The 23,065-nt window shown below is 29.0% G+C and overlaps 3 protein-coding genes across 3 annotated transcripts; all 3 read left to right on the forward strand.

Moving 5' to 3' along the window:
* Nucleotides 1–574: 574 nt before the first annotated feature.
* LOC129293934 (Bowman-Birk type proteinase inhibitor-like) lies at nucleotides 575–1,188 on the forward strand. Its single transcript, XM_054932075.1, has one exon. The coding sequence runs from the start codon at nucleotides 646–648 to the stop codon at nucleotides 982–984; it is 339 nt and encodes a 112-aa protein (XP_054788050.1). The 5' UTR covers nucleotides 575–645; the 3' UTR covers nucleotides 985–1,188.
* Nucleotides 1,189–13,004: 11,816 nt separating this feature from the next.
* On the forward strand, nucleotides 13,005–13,973 carry LOC129293962 (kunitz-type serine protease inhibitor DrTI-like). The gene has a single exon (XM_054932114.1). The coding sequence runs from the start codon at nucleotides 13,054–13,056 to the stop codon at nucleotides 13,747–13,749; it is 696 nt and encodes a 231-aa protein (XP_054788089.1). The 5' UTR covers nucleotides 13,005–13,053; the 3' UTR covers nucleotides 13,750–13,973.
* Nucleotides 13,974–16,138: 2,165 nt separating this feature from the next.
* On the forward strand, nucleotides 16,139–16,657 carry LOC129292059 (Bowman-Birk type proteinase inhibitor-like). The gene has a single exon (XM_054929564.1). The coding sequence runs from the start codon at nucleotides 16,178–16,180 to the stop codon at nucleotides 16,532–16,534; it is 357 nt and encodes a 118-aa protein (XP_054785539.1). The 5' UTR covers nucleotides 16,139–16,177; the 3' UTR covers nucleotides 16,535–16,657.
* Nucleotides 16,658–23,065: the final 6,408 nt, after the last annotated feature.

Consider the following 23,065-nt stretch of genomic DNA (forward strand, 5'->3'; position numbering starts at 1 on the left):
AGTGGAAATGGGAGAAGTTTGGTCACCTGCCTCCTAAACACTCTCCTCCTTACTACTGGCAGCTTACTTCTAATGGAGAATTCACAGTCAAGTCAGCCTACAAAACTTCTGATCAGAAATGTGATGAGCCATCACGAAGTTGCACTCGCTTCCAAATTTACTTATCCAAATCTCAACTCAACCAGTTAGAACCGAAAAATTTGGCCAACAAAATGGCGAAAAAGGAGACAAATTAAAATCCACTGCCAACTCATCTTAATTTGTCACCATCTTCAACAACACATTTTTTCTTAAAATATATAGTAAAATCAAGTGTGTTAGAGAGTAATTTATCTCAACCACAGAATGAATAAGCGTTATCACGAACCTGCACTGGCTTCCAAATTAAAATCCGAAACTCAAAATCTCGACCACTGGTGTTGTTTTCCTTTCCTCAAGTATCTCTTTTTGTTTCCTCTGAAATCTCAATCTTTTTAAGTTTTTTTTTAAAAGAAAAAATGCATGATTCACATGATCATACAAACTCATGAACCAACTTACAAGTATATATCCATCAAATCAGCTTATAAATAACTCTCCTTGCCGCTCACCATCACTTCACAAGAACCACTCATCAACGCAGACACACACACACACACACACAGAATGGGTTTCAGCAAGATAGGTCTGGTGTTGTTCCTGGTGGCGGCGGCCATCACTGCAGCTGCAGAGGCTCGCTTCGACGTAAACACCGTCGTGGCTCAGGCGTTGATGGGCGGCGAACGGAACTACATGGTCAAGTCCACCACAACAGCCTGCTGTGACAACTGCGCTTGCACCAAGTCAATCCCACCAAAATGCAAGTGCAATGATATATTGCCAGAAAATTGCCACTCTGCTTGTAAGAATTGTATCTGTAATTTCAAATATCCTCGCACGTGCGTCTGCACGGATATCACCAACTTCTGCTACGACTCTTGCTCTTCTGCTGCTAAACCTAACTAGCTAGCACCCGATTTCTGAGAATATGTCTCTAGCATCAATAATAATCAATGGTGTCTTCTTGTCTCATGTGTAAACAAAGCCTATACTATTTATGGCTTTGTTATGTGTCTAATCTCATTAAATAAAATATCTTGTGCCTTGCATGCACGTGCAGTTTGCTTCTTGCAAACTCGTTGCTTGCAGGCTCATGATCTTGCTTTATAACCATGCTTATTCTTTTCTTATTGGAAATTCATTGCTTGTAGCTTATTGTAAGTTTTATATTAAAGTAAAAAACTATTCAAAATATGAAAAATAAATTACATTTAACCTGGACCATCCAATTTTAACTAGTGGCTTGGGGGCTTAGGTGATTCAATGGCAGCATACTTTTTGGACAACCAAAAGGTCAAGGATTCAAACGCTCCGAAGCTCTGGTAGCCGGCTGCGGCAGTTCGACCGCCAGTATTGGAGCTTCGACAACAATGATCCTTTTTCTTTAAAAAAAAAAAACCAGATATATGAGTAATTGCATCATTTCAATGAAAAATTTAACTATAATGAAGGTCACTGGGCCTGCAGAATACTATAAAATTCCACTGTGTGGAAATTTTGTGCTTCTGTGAAAGGCCTTGCTTATGATTACCCTTTTAATAAAGTTATTTTATTATTTTTTAACTTTTATAATTTTCTTTTAACTTTTTAATTATATCTTTTTTAAAAAATGAGGAGAAAAAGATAGGTCATTCAATTATCTTTTTAAAATAAGAATAAAATAGAAAAAAAATATTTTAACTTTTGGGAAACATCTTATAATGATAATTGATAATTGTTTTGAGGGACTCAAACCAAATTAAGAATCAAATGTATCCCAAACTTTTAACCTTGCATATGTCAAATCTATTACCTTGTACACTAAGCTTATCACCTTACATACTAATTCTATGACCTTGCATTCACGTGCAGTTTGCTTTCCACAAACTCGTTGCTTGCAGGCGCTCATGATCTTGTTTTATATAGGGCGTCCTTTGTTCTTGCATTGTCTTATTGCAAACTGGTTAAAAATTCGACTCATTATCATCATATCATCTTCTCATCAATGTAAGTTGCAGAAATAAAATTATCGGGGAGAGATTCATTGCACATAAAACTATTATTAATTTTTTTTCTTTTGAATAGTACGAGAAACATTTTCATTCAGAATATAAAACGAAGAACACCAGTGCTGTCAATAAACACACAAAACAAATACCAAACAGACACAAAAACAAAACAAAACAACCCAAAACCCATGCTCACTTGATGGGCGGCTTAGGAAACAAAATAAAGTTAAATTATTATTAATATTATTGTTGTCATTGGCTGAAGTGGATGGACCAGTCCCGTACTAATAAAATAGTGGGGGACCGAAGCAATTACAAATCTTAGGATTTGGGTTTAGGGTTCCATAGTTTTCACATAGTTTTCCCCCTCTTTGTCGTAGGATTCCATTTTAATCTCTTCTAATTACAAATCTAATCTTTTTTTTTTTTGTTGCTACTTATTGCTTGGGGAGGGACTGCGCAAAGATTTTCTTATTCATCAACTCAGGATGCATGGGCCATAACGGTACCTGTATTGTTTACTTAAATTGATTAAGTGCAAAAATTATAAGAATATGATTATTTTATTTCTGTATTTTCAATTAAGTGAAAAATTTGTAATTCTTTTGCATAAGCTCCCATATCACAGGCTGTTGACCCAAATTAATTAATCCTCAAATATATGATCTGATGGGTGACATTTGAGCCTAAAATTCTATACTTACCAACTTGTCACATGTGCTTATGTGCATTTTCTACACATCATGGATTTTGTATACATATTACATGAAATTAAATGTCTCACCACTACACGTAATGAGTCCAATATATTATTTTAGGCCATGAAAGCCCTTAAATGAAATCCAATGGCTTGGATATATATATATATATAGTCTTGCACTCAAAATGGATGTAGTGGATGAAAATACTCAAGTCAAAGGAACAGAAGTTAGAAAGCGAAGTTAGCAACTAATCTATGGGGGAAAAAAAAGGAATTGACGTTAGCAACTAAGCAACGGAAAAAAATCAAGGAATTCTTGTTGGAAGGATCGCACTTAAAGCCAAATGTATTTTGAATTGCTTTTACTGACTTTCTCAAATTCAAATACAGTTTTTTTCCTTAAAAATACATTTGTTTCAAATGTACAAGTTTACTGGGTCTATATACACAATATCTGTGAAAAAAATATGACAACGTCCATATGTAAACAATATCATGCCTGTTTATCATACAAAGTTCATGTAGTTGAGGATAAATGCATCTTTTCACCCCCAAAAAAAAAAAACATCTTTGCATTTAAGCTTTTGAACACATGGAAATAATTTATAATGCATTAGATCTTTCTTAAGTGTGATTTTTTCTATTATGAGGCCTTAGGTGCTATTCTCCTACTCTTCTTTCTCTTATTTTCTATGGCTTAAATCTTTTTTCGAAACTCAGTTATGTTATATGGTGCGAAACATGAAGTTAAACAATTTGCTGCCTGTTTGGATAGGAGAAATAATCGATTTTGGGGGCAAAATCACAATTGGAATGAAAATTATTCACACTGCAAAAAATTGTGTCAATCGATTATTGACGCCTTAATCACGTTTAGAAAGAAGCTGTGGGTGGCTGCCCCAGGGATTAAATTATTGCAAAGGCTGGAAAGTGTATATGTGGATGAGAGTGTGGTGCTAGGAGCCAATGATCCACCGGCGACTTGCTTTTGCTTTTTATTTTATCCAATTATTTTATTTGCATCTCTTCTATCTATTTTTCCATTATTTGAATTTAAATTTTAAAATTTCAACCAAAAAATTTGTTCAAATCACTAAGTCTTTAACCCACCAGTATCCTTCACCTGCTTGATTTTGATTTTGGTTTTATACATCATGAAAGGCAAGATCAAATAGAGCATGAAAAGGATTATCACGTTAATGAATATTCATCCTTACCATTATCTATAATATCTTCATCAGATATGACTCATATCCACATTATCAATAGAAATCAGGTTGTATATTATCATTTTTATTAATTATTGTAAAATTAATGTGTAGTATTTAAGAACTATATCTTTTTCTTTTATTAAAGTTATTTGAACTTAGATATATTGAGTTATTTATTTACATAAATTAGATTGTTAATATTAATATAATTTCAATTTCTATAATTAATTAGATATATAAGGTAAATAATATATTTTACTTCTTAAATAAAGTTTAAAAAATTTTATAATATTATATATAACTTTATCAATAATTTAATTTTAAAAAGTAATGTCCATAATATGTACAGCTAAAATTAATTCTAACTAAGTCATTCAAATATCTTTAATTCTATTAAAATTAATTTTAGATAAATAATATTCAATTAGATTACATTCTAATATAATTAATTATAATCAAAAATAATTATATTAATGAATTGTTTTCATAATTGGTTATACCCATCCGAAATTTACATGGACTCTTGATATTGGATGAGTACACGAAATAGCTAAAAAAATCTAGGAATTTATGACATTATATTTTTTTTCCCAATAATTTGAGAAAGTATGTCATGTCCGTCAATCTTCTGTGATTAACTAAATTTTAACCCCGCACCGAGATTGATACAGTCCGACTGAGGCTGTTTATAAAGCATGACGTTGTTTTCATGTAATATTTAAAAGATATTTTTAAAATTATTTTTTATAAAAAAAAGTAACAAATCATTATTTTTTAAAATTTATTATATAAGGATATATTTAAAAGTGTAAACACTTTTATTTATTTTACCTTTTCTTTTACAACAGCATTGATGAGATTAGTAAAAATATATATATATATATATAAAAGTATCATATTTCAATTTTCATCTAGAGGAAAAGCTTGACATATTTTAATAGAAGACTGTAGACTTGTTTGGATACTTTTTTAGAATTAATTTTAGGCTCAAACTATGATTTTGAAAAATTTTATTCAAACATCTTAATTTTTTCAAACTCTATTTAATTTTCAAACTTTACTTGAGATAAGCTAAAATTTATTTCATTTTAAAAAATTAATTTTAAATATTATTAGCTTGTTATCTTAAATAGTAGAATTACCCACTTAAAATTAATTCTTAAAAAATTATCCAAACATCATTAACTGTCATAACCAATTTCTAAAATTTATCCAAACATTATCATATTTTAATAATCAATTTTTTTCATAATTAATTTTTTCAAGTGAAATCTAAAGATGGGAATACGGGCGGGCTCGGCCCTCAAGGGCCTAGGTCCTTGAGTCCGGTTATCTATTTTTAATTCCTTTTTTAAAACCCAGCCCTTATGTAAAGGGCTCAGGGTCGGGCTCGAAAGCCCTATTAAAAAATAAAAAAATTGAAATTAAATTAAATATTATAAATTAATTAAAATATTTTAAAATTTAAAAAATTAAAATTCACACAATATTTTAAAAATTAAACAACATATTTAGAAATCTAAACAACATACATTCATCAATTAAAACCCAAATCCTCTTCATCCTCATTATCTATAAATAAAATATTAGATCTCTCGAATGTAAGTATACTTATTGAATAATGAAGATAGAGGTGAAAATTCAATATCAATTACCTTTACAACTTCTTCTTCATCATTTACAATAAATATTAACCAAATTGTGTCATTATCAATCAAATATATGTATGTATGTGTATATAAAATAATCAGGCTTATCAGGGCTTGGAGGGCCGCTCGGGCCCGAGCTTTTTTTCATAGGGCTTATTAGGGCCAAGCCCTCAAGCTCGGTTCCTTTAAAAAAAATAATTTTTAAAATCTAAATTCTTATTTAAACAGGACCTACAACCCCGGCCCTCCAAGCTCGATCCTTATTCCCGACTCTAGTAAAATCCAACACACCTTGTAAGTGCGCGTTTGTCAAAAATTAATTTGACAAAAATTAATATATATATATATATATATATATACCTTTTTAAAACCCAATTTAATAAATTAAAAGTTATTTGAATAAATATAATAAAATATATTTTTAAATATATAATTATCAAAAAAACACGTTGACTTAGGATAATGTTTAAGTTTTATTATGTAAATATAATATATTAAAAATATTTAAAAATTAATAAACATTTTTAAATAATATAAAATTTGATGCGTTAAATAATAAAATTAAAAAATAATAAGAAGTTTGATATATTGAATAAAAAATATATACATAATCAGATATATATGAATTAAAACTGAAAATTCATGTGATTAATTATTCAGTAATGTACAATATGATTTTAAATTGAATGGCATACATGGTTCGTCTTACTTTAAATTGCCACTTAAATTGCCAAAAACAGTTTTGTTTCCCTCTTGAAAAGCACATTTTTAAAAGCTTCAAATTGAAGGTAAATAATGTATTATTTAAAAAGTGTTTTGAAAAAAATTGATGAAAGTTGAAGGTTTCATGAGGCGAGTGAACGTAAAGGACATGGGATCATTTCAAGGCATGTGAAACAGGGAAAGTTGTTACTTTGTCCTGTCGTAAACAGCCTCTCTCTTCACAATCGGAGGCAGATCACGTGATGACACGAGAGTCGAGACACCATATCATGTTCACAATTTAGATAATGTCAGAAACATAAATTTACTAGTGAAAGCGATATTTTCATAATAAAATGGGAAAATCACTGCCAAGACGGCTGTAGAACTTTAATTGCAACAAAGGTTCAAAAAATCTGATTTAACTCTGTGCTCATTGAAGTCCTCCTTGTAATTAATTAATTTTGAGGTTTTTTTTTCCTGCTAGAAATTAATTTTGATGTTGAAAATAGATAACTGCTCCTAGTTCAAAAAAATAGAAGTACCGTTTTATTTTAACAATCATCATACTTATTACTTCTTTCGTTTAAAAATATAAAATATTTTTTAAGGAGTTGAATGTTAAAAAATATAAGACATTTTTAATCTTTTGAAGTATAATCATTGCTTTTATTCTAAAAGTGCCACTATCGATAATGACATTATATTTATTGTATAATGTTTAATATGAATAAATATAAAAAAATAAGGTTAATTAAAAAGTAGATAATTACTTTATTTAAGTAAAATTCAATTAAAAATACTTTATATTTTTTAACGAATAAAGTATTTAACAAGTCTATAAGATAACCAATTTTTATAGAAAAACAAATATTGGGATCAAGTAAACAAATCATCATTCAAGAAAATATAAGGCCTGTTTCCTTTTAATAATAATTAATTTCTTATTTAGTAAAAACTCCACAAGATAGTTAGCATAAAATAAATCTTATTATACACTTCTTTCTTTCTACCCATTGCTTACTTCCCAACCACGGCGCAGATTTCCACTGAAGGAAATCCCTCCCCGTGGTTCTCACTAGCTAGTTATTTTATACGGTCACGGGAGCCTCTCCATAACATATGAGCTTATACACTAACAAAAAAGAAATACAAATTACCGATAATAAGATAGGCCGTGCTATCATGGAGACACTAAGAAATGTGATTGGATGACGGACATCCATAAAATATATATGGACACACGCACACACGCTCGAGGGCAAGATTAGCTTAAAGATATCATATGTTAATGAAAAATTTTAAGACTCAAATTTTTATAAATTATTTTTTTATTTAATATTAATTATTAAGCTTATGGATAAATTGGTAAGAGAATGCCACATCTTAATTTAAAATTTTAAGATCCAAGTTTACAAATCCTTCTTTTTTATTATTCCTTCATATTCAAAATATAAGTAATTTTTTTAAAAAAAATCACATACCACTAAAGATTTTATTCTCATAAAAATATATTTTTTTATCCCCGTTCCTAATTACCAATGTATTTTATGATGAGTGAGAGATATATCTATACAAAAATCTAAATTAACTAAGAGGTAAAATGAGTAATTTTTTTTTACATATACTAGATTGATTATATTTTAAATTAAGATTAACTAAAGAAAAATGTTTGTATTTTGGAGTGGAGGGAGCATACGCGTCCAAAATATACGCAATTGAAAAAATTTTACATACTAATAAAATTTTCATCATGATAAAAATATATATTATTTTTTTAACTCTTACTCTTAATAACTAAAGCACTTCATGATGAATGAGAGATAATTTTATACAAGGATATATGTTAATGAGTATAAGGTAAAACGGAGAAAATATTTTTTACATGTATTAAATTACTTATACTTTAAATCAATATTAGCTAAAGTAAAATGAAAACACCCTCCATTAAAAAATATAAAGCATTTTTTAAGGAATTGAATATTAAAAAATATAAGACATTTTTAATTTTTTGAGGTGTAATTATTGTCTTTTTTCCCAAAAGTACCCCTATTAATAATTGTTTTATATTTATTATAGGGTATTTAATAGGATAAATGTGAAAAGATATGATTAGATAAAAAGTAAGTAACTACTTTATTGAAATAAAATTTAATTAAAAATATCTTATATTTTTTAATAGAGTGAGTATATTTTAAATCAAAAAAGTATTAATTATTAAACTCAACTTTATATGATGTGACACCTTTCATTTTGACTTAAATTCACTTGAACATTGATTGACGATAGAATGAGATCCCACCAAAGAGGCACAACTTGCTCTTTGATATTTACTTTTTTTATCTCATTTATAAGTCATATTTTAAAATATATATTTGATTCAATTTATAAATTACAATGCGACCTTTTAAGTAATATTTAAAAAATATTTTTAAAATTATTTTTTATGAAAGAGAAAAAGTAATATAATATCACTTTTTAAATTTATTATATAAGGATATATTTATAATTTCATACATTTTTATTTATTATATTTTTTTATATTAATATTAATAAAGTTGGTAGAAATTATTTATAAAGAAAATCTGAAAAGTATTGCCTGAAAAATTGGGTAACATTGGCCTTATGAACTTATTGAGATAAGGACATGCCGCAGGGCTTAAAGTTTAATTACTTTGCGGGAGCTATAAAACTGCAAAGCAAGCTAAGGAATTCGTAGGTGCAGTTGGTTGGAGGCTAAATGATGATGAAGTGGCTGAGCTGAGAAGTATGGCTTCAAAGATTGAGCCTGTTATTGGTTTTCCTGTTGAAAAACGCTGAAATATTTTAACGTTAATCAAACCAGAGAGTCAGCTGTGACTTGCAGGCATAAATAAACCTTATACCATCTGTAAATGTATGCACAATGTAGCAATAGAGAAAAAAGTAGTTTCGTTATCTATCAGAATTGTATTTGGCATAGCTCGTGATAAAAAATCATTCTCTCTCTTATAAACAACATTAGAACGAGTTGGATTTAGTTATTTTTTTTTATATATTAATAACTAAACTTAACTTTATTTAATATAAGACTTTATTTAATATTTTATGTTCACTCACGCTTAGACATTCTTATAGTAACTTAATCTGAGTTACTAAGGCGCCAAGGGACAATGAAAGTAGAATATTGTAACTTACAATTACAATTGAAGAAGTCAAATGACGTCCCAGGTCTATGATGAACTTGGACCAAAAATTCATGCTAATTTGTGAACATTTAGAAGTGTTTCTGTTACATCTGCAGCTCAAATATTGTGATTTACAGATGAAGTGGCTTAAATAGTGCAATACCATGAGAGATTAATTACATAGCATTCACATATCTGCAGCCACGAGTTATTATCTCCTTTAATTTCAGTTAGTACAAATGTGCAGAAAAAAGAAACACCCACCGAATGAATGGTAAATTCTACCATTTGATTGGCAAATTTTTGGGGCGAAACTAGTAAATAATTACTGAAAGGAAAAAATTAGATATTGTAGAAATCTACTGATCTCACCGCATATTGGGTTTGATCAGACGATGACCGTATGATAATACATCCTTTCTCTGCCAAATAAAAAAAAAAGTGTCTGAGGTTAAAAATAGAAATAGACTAGGTCAAATTAAATTTTAACTAAATAAGCTTGAGTCTATGAGGTAAATTAGAGACATGAGCCTGATCTGAAGCCTGTATAATACTTTTTTTACAATTCAAGCTTGAATTTATCTAAAGCCTGACCTGATCTGAAAATCTATTTAAAAGCCTGCTTAAAAATAAATATATTAGTAAGTATATTATCTAAATCCAAACTCTTCTGTTCTTGTAACGTTAATATAAACAGGGCCATGTAGATTAGTGAGGACTTGAAAATTTCACTAACAGGCAATCTTAGAAAATATTTTGGCATTCCCTTAATTTATGAGAGACCTTCAAAATTAAATTTTGCACCCCTCCTTGACAAGACAAAATCTCTTTTATCAAATTGGAAGGGTCGTTATCTCACTATAGCAAGGAAATCTATTCTTATAAATTCTATCTTCTCTGTTCTTCCTAGTTATATTATGCAGACTATATTTCTATCAGATAATGTTTTAGCTGATTTAGAAAGAAGCTCTAGAGACTTCCTTTGGGATTCTTCTGGATTCAGAAAACCTCACCTCATATCTTAGAATTGCATCACTAACAATAAAAAAGTTGGTGGTCCTAGCTACAAGAAACTTAAAAGTCAAAATACAGCTGATATCATGAAGCTATATTGAGGTTTAATCACAAAACCAATCTGCCTTTAGGTCCAGATTCTTCGTGACAAATACAATTGTAACAAGCCCAACATTCCTATGGATCAAGCCATTTAATAATAAAAGTATGCTCCCTTCGTTAAAAAATGTAAGACATTTTTTGAAAAGTTAGATGTTAAAAAATATAAAACATTTTTTATTTTTTGCGGTATAATTATTACTTTTTTTCAAAAGTTTCTCTATTAATAATGACTTTATATTTATTGTAGGGTGTTTAATAGGGGTAAATATAAAAAAATAGAATTAGTTGAAAAGTAAGTAATTACTTTACTAAAGATAAAATTTAATTAAAAATATTTTATATTTTTTTTGGAGGGAATAACAAAAAAAATATTAGAGTAATGTTTTTCAATAGATAAAACAACAACGAAATTTTATTTTTAAAAAACATAAAAAAATTGAGAGAAGTTATAATTGTGAATGATCTTAGTTTAATCATCAATAAATATTTGTAGCTCGTTAGATGAAGAAAAATACAAGCAACTCATATCAAGGCACGTGAAACTTTCAGGCAAAAGTAGTACGTAAAACACCTGCGATATCATTTCAAGGCACGTGAAAGTGGATGCTCTGTTCAGTTCGATATAGCGATTTGCTGTACACCAGATTGAACCACGACGAGATTTAATGGGAGGCGAATCGCGTGATGGTACGAGAAAGCACGCGGAATATCATTCGAAATAATAAAATATAGAAATAGTAGAAAGATCAGGGTCGCAAGTTCAAATCAAACATAATATTTAAAAAGTTGTCTCCTTTGTCAGGCACGTTTTAAAAAGTTTACTATTTAATTTCATTTATAAACCATAATATAATATTTTAAACAATATTTAATTTTTTAAATTACTCTTTAAAAGAGAGAAAAAATAATATGATATTATTTTTTTAATTTTTTATATAAAAATATATTTAAAATTTTACGTACTTTTATTCTTTTAAATTTTTTATATTGATATTAATAAAATTAATAAAAATAATTTATAAAAAATACTCCCTTCATTAAAAAATGTAAGGTATTTTTTGAGGAGTTGGATATTAAAAATATAAGATATTTTTAATCTTTCGAAGTGTAATCATTATTTTTTTTAAGAGTACCCTTATTGAGAATAACTTTATTTTATTATAAGATATTTAATAAAAATAAATATAAAAAAATAATGTTAGTTAAAAAATAAGTAATTATTTTATTAAAAATAAAATTTAATAAAGATATTTTATATTTTTTAATTGAAGAAGTATTAGAAGAGTGCCTCCAATTGTTTGACCAAGCACTTAGCTCATCTTTGTTGCAATACTTCTTTTACAAATGCTGCTCCTTTTCGACTACGTGGGATCCACGACTTTAATTTTTGTTCTCTCTCTTATTAACAGCCAAAGCATACTTTTAATTCTGTAACATTATATATAATTTTAATTTCATTCTTTAATTTTATAAATTATTTTTTTAATCTTTTAACTCTAATATTGATAGTTTTAAATATTTTTTTTATCAATCACTATTATTTTTAAAAAATAAAATTTAATATGTCAATATTTAATAATGTTTTGTCAATATTTAAAAGTTTAATATAAAAATTTGTTGGAATGAAACTAACAGTGTTAAATTTAAAGAATTAAAAAAATAGTTTATAAAATTATGAGACTAAAATAAAATTTTGTATAAAATTAAATAACTAAATGTATATTTTAATCTTTATTTATTGCATAAAGAAAATATAATATAGGTGAATTTTATAATGGAGTTTGCTATTTTACATTGTAATTAAATATAAAAAAATGAGATATAAATTAAAATCAATTCAACTTCTACAAAATACCTATAACTCATATCAGTTAAAATGAGAAATAAAGCGAATAAAATAGGGAGAATTATATATAAGTCCTTATAAAAAATTAATTACTATAAAATTTATTAGCAATTAAACTTGATAACTTTAACGCAATTCTTCCAATAAAATAGGGGAAATTATATATAGGTTCTATATAAAAAAATTATTATAAAACCTATTAACAATTAAATTAATATTTTGACAAGATAATATATTATCAATAACTTTAGTTTTATTATTAATAAAATTTGTAATAATTAATTTTGTTGTGTGAAATTCTAACATAATTTTTTCAATAAAATATGTTCATGAGCTCCACAGTCACAGTAGCTGGATATCTCAGTGGCGACACACATTCGTTAATAACTTGATGTGGCAGCCTGCATGCCGATGAGTATGCACTTGCCCTCAATCAAAATCTGATCATAGAGGTTTAGAGATCGATGAACCTCCGCATCCAGTGACACGCGTCTTACTTAGTTTCTTTCATTCTCTCTATTATAAATATCATGCCCAGGTCGTGTCTCTCTCAGATTTCAAGTAGCTGAAGAGAGAGTAATACGGTAAGAGCCAAGATGCCTGCCAGGTCACTAATCATAGCCCTCTCCTTTCTCCTTTGGTTTTCCTTCACCACCTTCAACCCACTATCGCTAGCCTCAGCCTCTTCTGAAGAAGAACCAGTGAACGACGTTAATGGAGAACCTATCGTCCCTGGTCAAGAATACTACATAATGTCAGCCGTCTGGGGAGCTGATGCCGGAGGCGGGGTTAAACCAGGAAGAGCCGGAGATGCTTCCTCTTGTGCCTATTCTGTTCTGCAAGAAAGTTCAGAGAAGAACAAGGGTGCTGCAGTGAAATTCCATGTTCAGGGGACAAGCAAGGACAAGATATATCCAGGTTCTACTGCTCTAGCGATCGAGTTCGTGGAGAAGCCAGACTGTGCAGAATCATCCAAGTGGGTGGTCGCTTATGATGGATCTGGATCGTCTTCCTCGAGGCTGGTTATTGGTGGGGCTGAAGATCATCCAGATTCGGAGTTGGTGAGTGGGGTTTTCAGGATCGAGGTGTTCAACGCAATCGCATACAAGCTTGTGTTTTGTAGCAAGAGCAATGTCTTTAGTTCTTCTTCTGGGGCTTGTTATGACGTTGGGGTTGATTATAAGGCGGAGGGAAGCAGGAATCTGGTTGTGGAGAAGCAAAGCAGTGGAAATGTGTTCATGGTCGCGTTCGTGAAAGCTGATTCTGACAAAGGAAAGTTCAGTATTATATGAATCGAGTTGGCTGGCTGCTGTTGCTTATATTTTCTCTCCGGCGGGTTCTCAGAATTTCAGCTAATGTAGGAGGGATTTAATGGTGTTATTGTAGGTTGTCGCTCTTAAATAAATTGGCACCCTTAGGCTTTAATTCAGTTTTTCAACTCTTCTGTGTTTCCTGTTTTTAACTCTCCAAGGAATGGATGAATATGAATCTGCAGAAGCAAGGATCTTGACTAGTATATCTGTGATGATAGAAACAAAGGGGGGAAAATAAAAGGAACAATTCGCATATTATTTCTTAAAATTAATACACACACACATTTGTATAATACAATAGAATCTATATGTTGGACATGCATGATTTTCTTTGAAATGTATGAAAATTTTGAATTGACACGGCACTTTATTTACCATTTAATTAATGATTAATGATGAAACGGGAGCATCCGTGAAAGCCCTTTGTTTATAATCGATGCAGAATGGCACGCTTAAAACAACATTGCCCATATAAAAAGTTTTTTTTTTTTTGGTTATAGTGGGCATTTGCAGTGATAGTCCAGGAGGAGGTTGAATAAATTTTGATCTTTAACTTGGTGGACGCTGGGTTCAATTTTAAGTAGACCTTGCCATTCAACACTTATTGACCAGAATGTCCCTAAAGTAAGTAGGGGGGAAAATACTTGGGAAGTTTTAACTAGACATAGCAATTCACCTGCTCGTAAAAAATTAAAGTCAGGTCTGGCTGTAAGAGTTTTTTTTTTTTTTAGAGAGTATGGTTTTTTAAGTTTGATTTGAATAAGTATAATCCGAATTGAACCGACTCAAATAAGCTTAACTATTAGAATTTCTGATTCTATATGTATATAGAGTTTATAATTTTGACCTGGCCTAAATTTGATTAAAAAAATTAACATTAGGATTGGCTATATAAGTTTAATCAAGTTTTAACTAGTAATAACTTTTTACCATTTCACCAAAGGAAAAAAAAATTGATCTTTAATTATTGCCATTTGATGGAAATAATGCATATATAAGATGAAATAGATAGATTCTAAGTAAAGAAAAACGTTCAAAAAAAATCTTGGATCACGATAAGAATATAAAGATGCTCGAATATCTATCTACGAGTATCTTGAATTTGGAATTGACGACTGTATTTAATATAGGTATTGAGTACTTATATCATCAATTATTCAAATCATTGCAATTCATATTAATGATTTTAAATTCATCATTCTCACTTGAGATTAATGAATTGATACATTCATTTAAATCATTGAAATAGATTTTAATGACTTAAATGATACAAGCACTTCATGTCTACAATTACTGAATCCGTGTCATGATCGTTAATTATCTACAATAAGTTTAAATGTTCAAAAAATTTATCATTTTTTCTTAATTAGAGGGGCAATTCATAAATTACATGCACGATCAACCTGCAATGTCCCACGGGGAAGTTTTTATTCTTATTTTTGGTGAACATCCCACTCGGAAGTTTAAATGTTACTAACTTATAAAACTATCAACAAAAACCTTATAATTTCTGACGTGGTGTAATTTTTTTTGTCTCATTACACGTTTTTTCATGATCTTTTTTCATTTTTTTTAAAAAAAGATAGAGTAAACTGTAAAGGATTCAGACATAACAAACAGAAACCCAAATATAAAATTTTACTGTGTCAAAAATGTAGATTTCTATCAAAATGGGGAAAAATAATAAAAAATTATTCTTTTTCGATCCTATTTATAAGTTTTTTTAACATGTTTCACAGAAGAAAATATTAAATTTATTAACTATATTTAAAAATTTAACAAGATTTTAACTATATTCTTATTAAATATATATGTTAAAAATAAAATATTTTAACATTTGATAAATTTCTCAATATTTATAAAGATAAAAATAAAAAATATAATGATTATTAAAATATCTTATAAATAGAATTAAAATGAAATATAAATAGAATTAAAAAAATATTTTTCAGCTGCCCTTATTTTTTTTAATAAAAAAAGTCGCTTACCTTACAAAATTCTTGTTTGTCTTGCACGCTTTATGAATTGGGTTTTTGAACCAAGTCAGCAAGTGTGTCAATTCGAAAAAAAATAAATAAATAAATAAAATAATGTCTTTGTAAATAGGCTATTGGAGAAAGTTACTGTGTGCAGGATTTCCTCTCAGCTTCCTGTGATGACTTTCGGTTTCTTTCGTTTTTTTTTTTTTTAACTGAGATGACTTTCGGTTTCAAAGTTGCATTTTTATCACTCTTGAATTGATATTAATAATATTAAATTTTATTAAAAATTCAAAATATAATCTTTATTCGTAAAGTCCATAATATCCCTGGAAATGATTACAAATGACCCTGAGTACCTGCTTCCCTATTCACTAGCAAAACTCAAGCATAGAGAGAGATAAGTAGAAGAGTGAGAGAGATAAAAAATGGGTTTGAGCAACAAGGTGACAATGAAGGTGGCTCTGGTGCTGTTCCTGATGGTTTTTGCTGCGAATGTGGAGGCTCGCTTCGACCCGAACACCTTGCTGGCTGAGGTGATGAACGACGGCGGTCCCGCCTATTTGGCGGAGTCGACGACAAGCGCGTGCTGCGACAGATGCGCGTGCACGAGGTCAATCCCGCCAAAATGCAGGTGCGAGGATGTGAAGAACACTTGCCACTCGGCCTGCAAGCTCTGTCTCTGCACGCGCTCTTACCCTCCCAAATGTCACTGCGCTGATACCACCAACTTCTGCTATGATAAATGTCCCTCTGCTTCTGCTAACCCTCAAATCGCAGATTGATACAATCTTACTCATGTGTTGTTCTACTGTTATGTGACCCAAGCATGTTACTTCATGGCTTTGTTTCAATGTGTTGACGTGAAGTAGGTGAAATCTAATATGGAATAAATATCTAGTGCCTTGCTTGCAAGGTCTCTCTACATCTATGTTCTTATGCTTTATTTTCACTAAGCTTTAAATTTGTTTGCACCTCGCTTTTGTTCTCGAGTGGTATAGTCACTTGGGATGTTAAATAATAGACTGTGTACGTAGTGATGCTAAACACTTAAACTAATGCTTTTGGTTGTGTTGATCTTGAAAGTTGAAAAGAATTTAAGACGAGAGATAAATCAAAACCGAAGACCAAAACCCCCGGGGAGGATGAATCTGGAGTATAATCGTTGTTCGACGTTCCTTATTAATTTTAATTTTATCAAAATATGGTTTTATTAAAACAATATATATGTGATCGCAATCAATCAAGAATATGCAGTTTTAATTGTCAAGTCAAGCTAAAGATTTAAGGGGAATTTCTCGGTTGTTATATATGTCGATCGAACGTTGGTCGATTGATTGTGGGAAGATGCATTAAAATTTTAAAATTGAGAAATTTCAACCTTAATATAATGTTAGCTTGTTGCTTCAACTTTCCCTCAAATCACTAACGTGTGATAAAGTTCAATTAAGCTTATGATCTTTTCATTATATTATTTAAATTTTTGTCTCTTCTATTTACTTCAATTATTAGTTTGATTTTTAAAATTTAATTTTTCTTAATAAAATAAGTAAATCTTCGTAATCATGTATAATTGGTCTTTATGGTTTGAAACACATAATCTAATCACTTAATTTCATTATTCCTTTAATTATCAATCTATCGTGAAAACTGATTTTATTTTTATCCCAGGCGTAAAATGATTATGAGTGGAGCCAGTTTTTAAAAACTTGACCAAACCGGGTATCTGGACTTGAAAGTTGAAACAGGCCTAATGTCGGAACCGATATTGAATGTGAAGTAAAAGTAGGAACCGGTTTAATTTGGGAAAACCGATCAACAGGGAATCAATTTGTATGGGTATAATGATCCAACCACGGTTCTATCCGAACATTGACACTCAACTATTTGCCTTCTCCGATTCAACCACTGGTCGTGTATTTTCCCCAAAAATGTGCATCTCACGTGTTATTTATCCATATACGATACAACTAGTTGTCCGAAAATTATTCCCTGTACTGCAACTTCAGTCAAAACCCACAATATGAGCATGACCAAGTGTTGGAGAGATCTATGAATTCAAAACATTAATCCCTATAGTTAAGCTGTGGTGTCAAATTTAATTAACCTCCCTGCATTTTGTTGTGCCTTGAAGACCAAGTAAATTATTTTATCAGCCAACATATATTTTAGAATGTACCAGTACTTTCAAAATTTCAAAAGTTACGCTGTATTAATAACATATTAGAAACTTGGGGGGAAAAAATTCTGATACATTTTGGATCGTGCAAAAAGTGAAGATTAAAAAATTGATATTCCCGGAAAAAATGAGAACATGAAACACATGGTCAAGGAATACATCAAATTGAGTATAACAAGGGTTGAAAGCAGAAAATTTCTCTTGGCCCACGTCTGGGGACCTGGTGTATTCCTAGCATGAGTTATTGATGCAACAACAATATAATTTATGTCGGCTAAGAATGCAACTTCTTCCTTAATTTATGTTGGCCTTAGTTTGTCAAAAAAAGTCAAATTTTATTCATCGTCAAAATATTAATAAAAGAAATAAAAAAACACTTGAAAAAAAATTATCAATACAAGTTAACGCACAACTCACAAGAAACAACGACTCAAACAACAAACAAAGCAAAGCAAACAAATCAAAACAATCAGCCTGTATATGCCAGTCTAACAAAATTAGAATTACTCTTAATCAAAGAATCAGCATCAACAATATTAAAATATCACTTAAAGAAAATGGTGGCACTGAAAGTCAGCAGAAAATTTGCGGCAAAGTTACCAGTCTAGAAACCAAAGTAAAATCAAAACTTGGCACACTAGTTGAGGACCAATTGATTAATACTAGTTTATATTGTAAAATCCATCAATATTGCTATTATAGAACAACAGTTCTTTAAAAGAGTAAATGGCGGCATCCAGTTTTTTTTTTTAATTTTCTACATGTAAAACAGTGGGCCCATTTTTTTGAACAAATCTACCCTCTATTATAATTAGTGTCCGACCTCTTTTTTTATTTTTTTTATAGTAATAATTTAATTATTATATACAGTAGCAAATAAAAAAATAAAAGATTATAAAAATTTTATAATAAAACAATAGTTATGAGACTCACAGAAAAATGAGTGGTGAATATAAAATCAATACTTAGATAGCTTAATAATTTTTGGGCATAAAATTTATATTTTGGATCAATAATGATAATGGGATGATTATAATTAAAAGGAAGGATAATCCCTCTCTTTTTAGATATACATAAGGACTTCATAATATAACGTGTCCTAAGGAATCACTCTTCCTTAAACCAGTTAGATAAGTAATATTAAAAGATGTGATTTAAAAACAGCTGAACATTTATAAAGCATATCAATTAAAATATCAAAATCACAATTATTTAATTAAATGAAATAAGTTTACTTAACTATGTAATGTTACGAACCAGGAAGCCTATTGCTACCACATTAGGCTTTATTTCTTTTTATTGCAGCTTCATCTTATCCAATAAACTATCTTGTGCCTTGTTTCTGGCTTGCATTTCTGCAAATATGGGTTGCTTGAAAGGTGACCGGTCTTCCAAGTGTAGGAGATTGAAATAATTAAAATCCTAAAATATTCCAATTGTTGAATCCAATATGGCCTCTCTAAAACTCGAGAGGGATTCTCTCCCATCGAAAACCGAGCCTCGTGTGTATTTTATGGTTAACTAATTTTTTTAATTTTAAATTTAAAAGAAAGTTTATTTGATATTTTCCTAATATTAGCGTAATTATGTTTGGTTAAGGGTTTGGACTGAAATTTTCTCATTCTGTCTTGTGCTTAAATGAAAATAAAAAAGATTGGTGCCAGACTTTGGATTCTTAGTGATTGATGCTCAGACAAAATAATTAATTTATGATATTATTCATTAATGCTCAGACGAGAAACTAGGGAAGTCATGAATGAAGTGGCAGACTAACAAGGCTATCCAAATAAATAGGTGTTGCCGTTTAGTCGCTTTCAGGCCAGCCAATGATGCCGTGTAGGATTCCTGTGCATACTCTTTTTCTTTTTCTGAGGAATATTGGTACGAAGATTCTTCACAGCCAAAGAGATGTCAGATTTGAATTTTCATCCCAAAAAAGCCGGATATATGGCAATAGGACACTGTATCTCTCAGAGGGATTCCTTCTTCGGGCTTTTTTTTGTGCTTTAATATTATTAAATTAAATAAAAATACATCAAAGTATTTGAATTATCACCACAACCACAGTACTACGTCAAAGGCAGATATGATTTTGTCTGTCAATGATGGCAAAAGATAGGAGAGATCCTTACCAACAAAGCCTTTGAAATTCAAGTTTTTTCGGCTTTTGCCATTTTTTTATCTCCACCTGTGCAGTTTTCTTAGATGGGATTCCCTTTTCCACTAAAAAAAAAAAAAAAAATAACGGAAGGGCTCTTTTGATTTTGAAAAATCACAGTCTGCTTCCACTTAAAAAAATTAATTATATATAAAAATAAATAACAAATCTCATTTTAAAAAAATAAATTATATTTTTATTTTAAAAATGATATATTTCACTTTAATTCTTATTTGTGATTAATTTTTTTAAAAAAAGACTAGCTGTAATTCTCCCTTTAATTTTTCGCTTGCCAAAAAAATTTATTTTCATAAAAATTAGTTTGATAAAAAAATTTATTACAATAAAATTTGTATTTAAATATATTTTTTACTTTTTTGGTGAGTGTTGCTTGATATTTTTTTTAAGAAGTTAATTTAACAAGTTAAAAGTTACTTCCTCCATTTATAAATATAAGACATTTTTTGAAGAGTTTAATGTTTAAAAATATAAAATATTTTGAATATTTTAATACGTAATCATTGCTTTTTTAGAAGTGCCCCTATTAAATATATTACTTTATATTTTTTTAGGATAAATTATTTTATTAAATAAGAATAAATATAAAAAAATAAGGTTAGTTTAAAGATAAGTAACTACTTTATTGAGAATGAGATTCAATTAAAAATGCTTTACATTTTGGACGGATGAAGTATTTAGATGATATAAAATGAAAGCTACTTTTAAATGTGAAATTACTAGAAAGGATATTAGTTTCATTGTAAGTAATTTTTGTTATTCAAATATTGATATATTTAAAAAATAATTTATAAATAACATAGTTTTGAAAAAAATTTATTAGTATACTGATTTATATAAATTTATAATTCACATATACTAAATCATGAATGGAAACTTAAGAGAAATGAAATGCATATTTGAGTTAAAAAAATATCTAAGAAACCATAAATTCATGATCATATTTTAAACAAATACATTTTAGAAATAAATGGTTTCGATAATTAATATTCTATCTCTAAAAGAATATAAAAATAATGTAGGAAATATTATAAAATAAAAAATGATTTTAGAAAAATTTAAAAATAATTGAATTATTCCGTTCAAACTTCAAAATATATAAGTTTTTGGTAAGAAAATATTTGCAGGGTATTATAGCCAGAGCAAGTTCCGTTCAAACTGAAAAATGAAAACTGTTGAGTCAGTAAAAAGTTAAAGTTCTTAGGAAATACATTTCTTAACTTTTTCAATTAACTTTTTCAGTCTGCTGCGATTTTTTTTTTTTTTAACAACCAAACAACTTTAACATTTGAAATTTTTTTAAAAGTACATTTTAAATGTGAAAAGCTTGATATCCATTTTTCATTATTCTTTAATTCGAGTCCTGAAAGTACCACAGCCATTCGTCGTGGAACTTATATGTAAAAAAAAAAAAAAATATTTGCTGACTCGGCTCAATCCAGTGAATACTTGGCTTGGGGACACCGGGTAATTTATTATTAAAAAAAATATATAAGAGCTCAAGTTCATGAAGCCAAGTGAAAGTTATATTACAATTATACTAGCTACTTATATGATGTTACTTCAATTTTTTTATAAATCATTTCTATTAACCTCATCAATATTAATATAAAAAAATTTAAAAATAATATTGTTCTTCATAAATTAAATATTGTGTTTGAATAATAAAAATGAAGCATGTTAAAGACGCAAAGTCTTAAAGATGAATACAAGCTCCTTGAACTCACTTCCTTCAATTTATCTGAACGTGAAAATGCAAAGAAATTGGCATAAAGGGAGTTTTTGATTGATAAAAAAAATAAAATACAAAGTTACAGTGATTATAATTTATAAATTGTAAATAAACTTAAGTTTAATTGTGAAATACAAGATAAATAATTTATAAAATTAAATATGAGACAATTTTTTATGTAGGTTGTCTTGTTATCAGTCGTTAGTTGAGCACCTTTTGCAATTATACATCTAAGACTATTGTGCTTGAAGAATCCAGAGCACATGTGCAATAAATTTGTGATTACTCAACATAGCCTCAGGAGATTTATGGTGATAATGATCACATGTCCACTCAACTGCCTTTAATATTCATTCATTTTGAGTCTTACGAGTCATAATAAGTATAAGCATGGCATGACTTCTTTTGAAAACAAGCTGAACTTTGCTTTCATTTGGTATTAGGCTTGACAATTTGGTTTCACTTGCTCTTTTTGCTTTTGGAATTGATGTTTTATTAAACCAACCATAATAAAAAACACTTTAGACTCAAATAAATCTCATGTTATTTTTTTTATAAAGAGAAATTTTAAAAATATATTTTTAATATTATTTAAAAATTTATATTATAATTTATGCTCCTTTCATTAAAAATTATAAGACATTTTAACTGAATTTTATCCCAACAAAATAGTAAATAATCTTTAAATTAATTTTATATTTTTATATTTATTTTTATTTAATAAAATGTTTATTTTAAAAAAATATAATGTAACTTATTTAATAGCGGTACTTTTAAAAAAATAATTATACTTTTAATTTTTTATAATATTTAAAAAAATATTTTATATTTTTAAATGAAGAGAATAAATAAAGATTAAGTAAATTTTTTAAAATGTACGTATAAATGGAACAGGAGAGAGTACGCACCGGCCCATTTTGAAGCATGTGAAAGTTGTGACTCTGTTCCGTTCAAGACCGACAGCTTTTTCTCTGCAGACCAGATTGACCAACAATGTAGTTTTAAAATGGAGGCAGATCACGTGATGGCAACAGAAACTCCCCCAATAATGTCATTCACCATTAAGTAATAGCCCTGTAGCATAGGATAATTTAAGAAACATTAATTTTCAAATCAAATCGATATTTTCATGCCAAATTAATCTATCCTTGAATGTTTTTATTTAACGAGTGAAAGTAATAATAAAAGTTGAAAGAAAAAAAACGATGTTGGCCTGAATACTCCTTGAA

This window comes from Prosopis cineraria, unplaced genomic scaffold (genome assembly GCF_029017545.1).
Source record: "Prosopis cineraria cultivar Desert tree isolate PC_DT_omini unplaced genomic scaffold, ASM2901754v1 PC14, whole genome shotgun sequence".
NCBI classification, from domain to species: Eukaryota; Viridiplantae; Streptophyta; class Magnoliopsida; order Fabales; family Fabaceae; genus Prosopis; species Prosopis cineraria.